This window comes from Charadrius vociferus, unplaced genomic scaffold (assembly GCF_000708025.1).
Source record: "Charadrius vociferus isolate BGI_N301 unplaced genomic scaffold, ASM70802v2 scaffold260, whole genome shotgun sequence".
In the NCBI taxonomy this organism is placed as follows: domain Eukaryota; kingdom Metazoa; phylum Chordata; class Aves; order Charadriiformes; family Charadriidae; genus Charadrius; species Charadrius vociferus.
In genome coordinates this window covers 162244-170029 of record NW_009646410.1, presented here as the reverse complement: position 1 = coordinate 170029, position 7786 = coordinate 162244, and the positions used below count along the sequence as shown (strand labels likewise).

The 7786-nt window shown below is 41.1% G+C and overlaps 1 protein-coding gene across 1 annotated transcript in view; it reads right to left on the bottom strand.

The window, feature by feature from the left end:
- ACOX1 (acyl-CoA oxidase 1, palmitoyl) overlaps positions 1 to 7786 on the bottom strand; it is a 20686-nt gene that overhangs the window by 10981 nt on the left and 1919 nt on the right. The window contains 1 exon segment of the mRNA XM_009879820.1: positions 6503 to 6662. Coding sequence (XP_009878122.1) covers positions 6503 to 6662 — 160 coding nt within the window.

The following is a 7786-nucleotide window of genomic DNA, read 5'->3' as shown; positions in this document are numbered from 1 at the left end:
TGCCAAATGCTTGCATTTTAATTATTCAGCATGGAAAGTATATTTACTTTACCATACTATCACCATATTAGTTCTACTAAGTGTCAAAATACTAATTTTAACATCAAACAGTATGATAACTACAAGCAAACCAGACCATCACCAGGGAAGAAAGTGCAATGATCTGATGTGAAATAGCAAATAAAACAAATCACTTTGGTGTGGATGTGTCTGATTTAAAGAAGTTGGTGTGAAAAAGCAAACGAGGTCAGCAGACATTTATTATTGCCATCCAGTTGTCTCTCAGCTTCTGGTGTTGAGCTAGGTTTGCTCACTCCATCTCTCCCAAGCAGAACAGATGACAGGATTTCCTCCATCGCATCTTCTACAAGTGTTTCAGCTACCACGAGTAGCTGTATCTGAACGGGCAGGCAATTGGCATTACCATTTAACTTTTGCAATTGTCCAGACTCGTATATATCATGCTTTCCAAGTTTAGATGCCAGCACAAGAACCAATGTCTTCGGTTTGTTAAACTATTCTTGTTGGTATTAAACAGCCATATTTCAGGTTCTGGGCTAAAAGACTGCTTTCTGATCCATTAAACGTTCTTCCATTTGAAGAAGTGAAAGTTGTTTTCAACAATAGTAGGAATAAGATGTTTTTCTCCTTTGAAATCAAGATCTTTCCATGAAGTTGTACAGCTGCAATGAAGTAGCATCTGGAAGAAAAGTGCTTGGGGCAAAGCATACCTTACTTTCAAAACCAAAAATGCACAATCTCACCATGCTACGTTGCATCAAAAGGTGTACTTCTGACCTGCTTATGCAGGCCAGTCACGCACTAAGAATTCTGAGATACACATGCCCTAAATTCAGGCAAAAGTAAAAACCCACAGTACTTTTGACTGACATGTTTTGACCGGTTCAAGTGAAATGCAAGACTCCCAGGGCTTAGAACAACCTCCTCATCTCCAAACAAAGGTAAACAACTACAAAGTCAGTGATCAGCTAAGAGGTGCATTCTGGAAAAGACCAAAACTAACTCTGTGATTGTTAGGATGTGAAATGAAGCAGTTGTCTGGCTATAGGGCAGGAAACGCCAACAGTTAACCAACCCATTTTACCTTTCCCCTTTTAGAGTTACCTGGGGAGCATCATCAATTTACAAACTGGAGTTACAGAAAAGAGGTTACCCATTGATCCCTGAAGGGAACTAACCATGTCCCATTTCGGTTTGGGCGTAGGTGCCAATTATCTTGACTCCATGGACCAGAGGCAGCCACTTCTCCTTCTGAGCATCAGTCGTTTGGGTCTCTAAGGTTTTTTGAAACATGCTGAAGTGGAGACCGAAAGGTTCAGGAAAACTGCCCAAGCATGTTCTACAGGAGAGAAATAGAGGGATCTGGATCTCAGTCTTAGTGTTACTGTGATCCTGAAAGGCTTCTCCAACTGTAGCATAAGATAAATAATCTATTTGCCTATTTCAACCTTTTCTTTGTCCCACAAGCAACCTCCAAATATGGAGACATTAGAAGCAATGCTAATGGGGAAATGTATGTTTCTTTCAGGCATCTTCACAAACATGCTAGAAAGCTTCACTGTGTAAAAGCTATGTAGTAAATGACAGCATCTTAACATTCTGCAGTCTCAACAGCTTTTTCATCTTCAATCTACTGTACATGAATGCTTATTCCACCCAAACTAAGACGGAGGAGGAAAAAAAATGAGTGCTCTGCGTGAATACCTACATATAAGATATCTCCCATCTGCCCAAGATGCCTATAAGGAAAATGTGTCGTTCCATCTTGATGAATTCATATCTGCCCAGGGAGCACGTTTTAGAGTTCGTTGTCAACACAGATCTGCACGGTGTAGGGGATGCTATGCATATAGTTTGTCAAATTACAGCAGCATTTGTGATTGGCATTTTACACCACACCTGGAATGAGTGCCCGGGAGCAGAGAGTAAATAATTGATAATTCAAAACCAGATCCCTATGCAAACTGTGAAACTCAGCCTTAGGGTGAAAGAAAACAGGACAAAGCTTCTTCAGCACCACTGAACTGCATGCTGAAGACACTTATTTTAAATGAACAGTTTTTAAATAGACAAGACTAAACGAGCCATGGATTTCTCCAGGAGCAAAAGTATTCTAAAAAAGTAATCTAATGCTGGTGATTAACGTATTAAGTTGGTGTGGGTGCAGGTACAGTGCCCAGAGTTCTTGGAATCGAGGCAGCCAGTTCTCTTACCAGAAAATATTCTATTGCCTACAGCTGCACTTGCTTGCAAAGCTGAAGTTATCAGGGTGACCAAGGGCTTAAAAATGCTACAAAGACAGCATGACAGAATATTTTCCAGCATTCTTGTGGTTTCCTGAGCGGGTTATTCTTTTAGTCTGGAACCCATATAGCAATAGCAGCACCCTTTACTTCCTCACTGCCTACAGCACAATTTTTGTGCATCTGTAGGACAAACCTACAGGGAGAAAATGAGCGCTGACTTTGAAATACATTGTTTCAGAGCAGCTTGTGAAAAGCTTGAACAGTTCTTTGTGCATTTTCAGGAGCCACTGCAAGAATTTGTGAAAAAGGTGCAGGACATGCTTTGCTGTCAGAAAAATCAGGTCAGACACTGCTTTCTTCAAGGTAATGCTCGATGAAAAAAGAAATCTTCTTAAAGGTCACACCAGCAACTTCCACTGCTTATCAGTAAGTTTAATCACAAGTGCCAGATATTTCATGCTTAACTAGCACCTTCTCTGATAGGAGTACAAAGAATGACATTTTGCAAGCAGATACTTTAACAGCGCTGTGTCAGAAGGTCATACTATTTCATTTTTACAGTTTCTTGCATTAACAAAGCTGAAAGCAGAACTAAAGCTAGCTAATTTACAGCAGAAAATTCTCATCTCTGCATACTCCACACTGAATGATTAGGATCTTCTTAACGTGCCTTTTAACTTGAATGACAACAAGAGAGAATCCTGTTTTCCTCATGACACAGGGCAAACAGAAGAGGTACTAGCTGCGAAGGGAGGAACAACAGGTTTTCCTCGTCTGAACTCTTACTCCTTCCCCTCCCAATTTCTACATTCCCACTTGGCATTGCCCACTACCTATACATCTTGTTCACCAAAGGCTGCATTGTGTAACTGTTCCAAGTACTTTGCTACATCGAGACCGAACGTGGCTAGCTGCATCTAGCACTACGCGCTTGATCAATGACCGTCGCCTCGTTGGTCTGAAGTCAAACCTGCTACAACAATCAGCGAGTCAAGAGATGGGCTGCAGTTCCAAGTCTACTTACAGGCAAAGGATGTGTAGTAATACACTACTTTGGCAATATAGATCTTTCTAGATTTCACAGTAACCAATGCCACCCACATAGTAAAAGGCACTCGTATTTCACAGATGACTTCGACAGCATATCTGTCAGTGAACAGAGTACAAGAGAAGTAAAGTCTGTTTTTAGAGACTCCAAAGCTAAATGAACGATTGCAAAGACATTCTCAGGCTGCAGAACTGGGTCACAGTGGAGAAGGAGCAGGAGGTATGTCGGACCTGTGCTTACTGGGCTTCAGAGTTAACAAACGCTATGGTAATAAACTCCTTTTCTAGCTGTATCAAAAAACCCAAGTCAGACTCATTCACGCCAAATTAATTGAGTGGTGGCTAGTAAGGCCCCTACTACAGTTTTTCTGGTTTGATTCACCAAAAGCTACTCCAGGTCCTAACTTTAGTCTAAAAATGAGAAGGACAGACAAATTCTCATGGGGAAAGCGCACATTCATGCAGTGCTTATGAACACAGGCATCATCTGTTGACTTGCAGCTCTCAGATCTTCTCTTCTTCTGTGCCCCAGTCTCTCCCAACTTCATTTCATTCACTTCTTCATTTAATCCCATTTTCCTCAGTGAAGGTTATTGAAACTTGAAAGTGAATTAAAACTGACCAGATTGCTCTCTTCAAAGAGCCGTGTAGCATTATACATCAAAACAATTTCCCATTTTTCACGCTGACTTACATTTTGCGGCAGTTAGACTGCAAAAGAAATCTTAAGTATTGGCACTTTAAGGCTGCTGGCCTTCAAAAGCTGTAACTGGAGTGTTGACCCATCTTAAGACACAGGAAGATTTGACTAGATATATTTGATAAGTCCATTTAAGTTTTGGAGTCCAACAAAGCGCTTGTGGAAACATGAAGGAGGAGTATTCAGTTCGACAGGTCACAGCAGCAATAACTATTTAAGCGTATCTCCAGGGCAGCTGAAGGAAAAAGCATTTCTCCTCGCCTACTCATAAACGAAGCTATAAAGTTGGTCACTCATGATACAAAGCTACCTAGTGAAGTTCTGGTAGCATACAAAAGCTACACGAAAACAACGAGCTCACAATTCTCAAAGTTGCATATGTAAATAAATCTGTCCCTGCTGTTTGAGGATAATCACAAGGCATGCGGAATTAGAAGTATCTTAAGCTTCCGTATGTAAAAATCTAATGGTCAATCACAATAAATACAACTTGACATCTGAATCAAGGACTTCAATCTATTTCATAAACTTCATTCAAGGCATGTCACACCACCATATCCATTCAATTTTCCAGTTTGGAAAAAAATAAGTACAAACACAGTCTCTTCAGGTCAGCTTTTACACAAATGAAGTCCCTTCTAGTTAGTACCAACTAACATGTTTGGATATGCGATAGAAATAAACTTGATTTTGCAAGTTGGGTGGAGTTTGCCAAGTTTAAAAAAAAAAAAAAACATTTGACACTCAGCAGGTGAGAAAGTGGGGACAGATGTTAAAATACAAGTGAAATCAATGTATGAAAAAATAATCCTTTTGTTTCGCAACATCCTCCCTCGCAAACATCAGACATTATAGTAAAGAATTCAAATCAAGAATATTAACAGTATACGGTTCTTAGAGCAAACACTTGTAGGCAAGTGTTCTTCTACATGTTATTACAGAAGACACTGGAAAATACAGTCAGTCTGCAGTAATTGCAATTGCCATTTGAAATCCTGAATGTCTGCAATTAGAATTGACTGACAAAGAGTGAAGCCTTCCTCATTGTTTCAGTTGATTTTGGATCGTGAATTCTGAGAAGTCACACCTGACTGTTCATATCACATGTACATATGGACGTATTTTGTACCTATATGAAATATATCTTTCATCCATTTAAGATGGATGAATTGCTGACTCCCAAATAAGTTTATGGAAAGACAAAACTAGAATCTATCATTTGACTACTTCAAAATAGTCCTATTTTCATGAAATATTGTCAGTAATGCTACCAAAAGACAGCATTTACATTGCAAACTTCATTGAAATTTGCCAGCTGGTATACTGGATAGTCTTCTCCGAATTTTCTCCATAAAAATAATTAAAGGAACTTCCCTATCACCTCCAATAATCCTTGTGTAGGAAAAATTAATGATTAACTTTTGCCATGCAGTACCTGAATAACCTAACACAGTCACTGAACTTTTTTCTTGTTATCATTGTCTGCCAATGCCAATTTTCAAAAGAACATTTACATTACTTCCACTAGAAATTTCATGACATAGGTCAGTGTAGACTAATTTCTTTGAAATTAAGACTACAACAGACAAGATGATTTCAACTAACTAGTCCCAATTTCACGCCCTGAGGCCAATGATAGTTTTTCTACAAATCCAGTCAGAAGGTCCAGGCTTGTGATTCTACCAGTGCATTATTTAATGTGTAATGTTCATTTAATGTGCCAGAGGATATATTCATGGTATTACGTCCAGATCTCTACAGCTGTAGAGTGTCTCTGTTAAGCAGTTTCTGTTTTATTATATCAGAATGAGTTTAATAGAACCAAGGGGACAGATACATCAAATCAGGAACTAAGCTCCCTGAAAGCTGGAAGGAACGGAACTCAGATGTAAAGACAGTTTTATTTTTATTAACTTAATCCAAGGGTAATACTATCAGATAACCAAAAGGTCAGATACAACAAAAAGCCTCTAGGTCAAAGGGAACCACTATAGCACCAGGAGCTTGGAGGAGGGAGAGAGGACAGATAGTTATAAACAAGAATTTAAGCGCTATATTGGAACATTTTCAAGTATGCCTGTAATGCAACTTTATTAGGTCTAAGTGCAAAGTGAAGTAATCAGCTTTAAGAGATTTCATTAGATGCTGAAACCACATCAGATCTATTCAGATTCAAAATATTTCAGTACATTTTTTATTCCTTTTGGGAAAAAAAAAAAAGTACTACAAGTCCCATTTTTTACTTTCTGGACCATATATAGTAAAAAGGGTGCAAATATTAATGGTGCATTTCTAGTCAAAAATCTAAGAAAACACAATATTCAGGTAATTGGAGTTTCATCTGAAATTCACTGAAGCCAAAACTTCAGTGGGCTTTCATACACGTCTTTAGCTTCCCTTGGACAGCAAACATAGGAAAAAAGCACAACTCTAACATCTTTGGTGAAGATCAAAGTACACATAAAAAGCAAACTCTACAGCTAGGTACCTTTTAAACCAGTAGATCTCCTCTGGATCGGCGATTCCATATTCTCTTAACTTCATCACCATCAGAGAGCTCTTCCTGATGGCTTGCTCATAGCGTTGGCTACGGGACAGGAAGTTCAAATCCTCATGCTGGAAGTCAGGGTCATTAATAACTAAGGCCTCTGGGGACAGAAGAGAAGAAGAAAACAAACTCAGTTACCACAAACCTCAGACAGCAGGTGAGAAATGATTCTGCATTTCACTTGCTGTACCTTAAGTTACAGATATCAGAAAATTAAAAATAAGATTAAAAGTTAATGAAATCAGAAAGAAGTCAAAGCTCTTGGAGAGAGGGACGCTAGCAACAGGGCGCTCTCCCATTCCACCTATAAACCACATTTTAAGTTTGGAGCACTCTGGACTTGGCAGGAGGTCAATTCACTGATGTAAGACCTGCAGGCCCCTCAATAACAATCTCAAATCCTCAAATAGCCATCGTTACTGCCGGATCAGACTGCCTCATGAACTTTGATCCCCATACAACTCTTTGCAGAAGGGCACAGCTATTATTCCCACTATACCGACTGGAAACCAAGGTACCCAGAGGCCACTGACTTTCCGTGTCCCCTTTGGCACACAAGTTACACAACACCAGGCTCTGACAGTCCCACACCCCAGCGCAGGCTGGGAAAAGAAAGAAGATGGACATATTTCATTAATCTCACATCGCACAGCAGTGGCAGGTGAGAAACAGGTCATATTTGTACTGTTGGGCAAGAGTGTAGTAGGAAGGAAAAAGGAGGGGAGAGGGGCCAAGAGAAATGCCCATGGGAAGCTGCCTCTCACCCTCTGGAGGAAGAGGAAAGAGAGAGGTAAAAGCACACTGCTCTATCAGGGCCACCCCAAATCCTTTCTGTGAAGGGAAAAAGAGGGCGATCAGGGACATAACACTGCTCCATTAGAGAAAAGTTGCTTCCTTCAAGCAGCCCCCTCCACCCGCGAACCCTCTCCTCAGTTTTCCTCTCTCCTCCCCGCGCCCTCCCTCCTCTACAGCCTGCAAACCCTCTCTCCACAGCCCCCCTCCCCACGCCCTCTTCCCCTACCCGGGTCTCCCTCTCCCCACAACTTCCTCCCTCGCCTCCCCCAGGGCTTCCCCCCCGCCGCCACCTCGGTCTCCCTCTCCCCAGCGCGCTCCTCTTGGGTCCCCCTCTTTCCCCAAAGCCTCTCCCCTCCCCACACGCCCCCCGTTTCCCTCTCCTAAAACCTCCTCCTCCTCCTCCCTCACAGCCTCTCCGAAGCCCCCCCC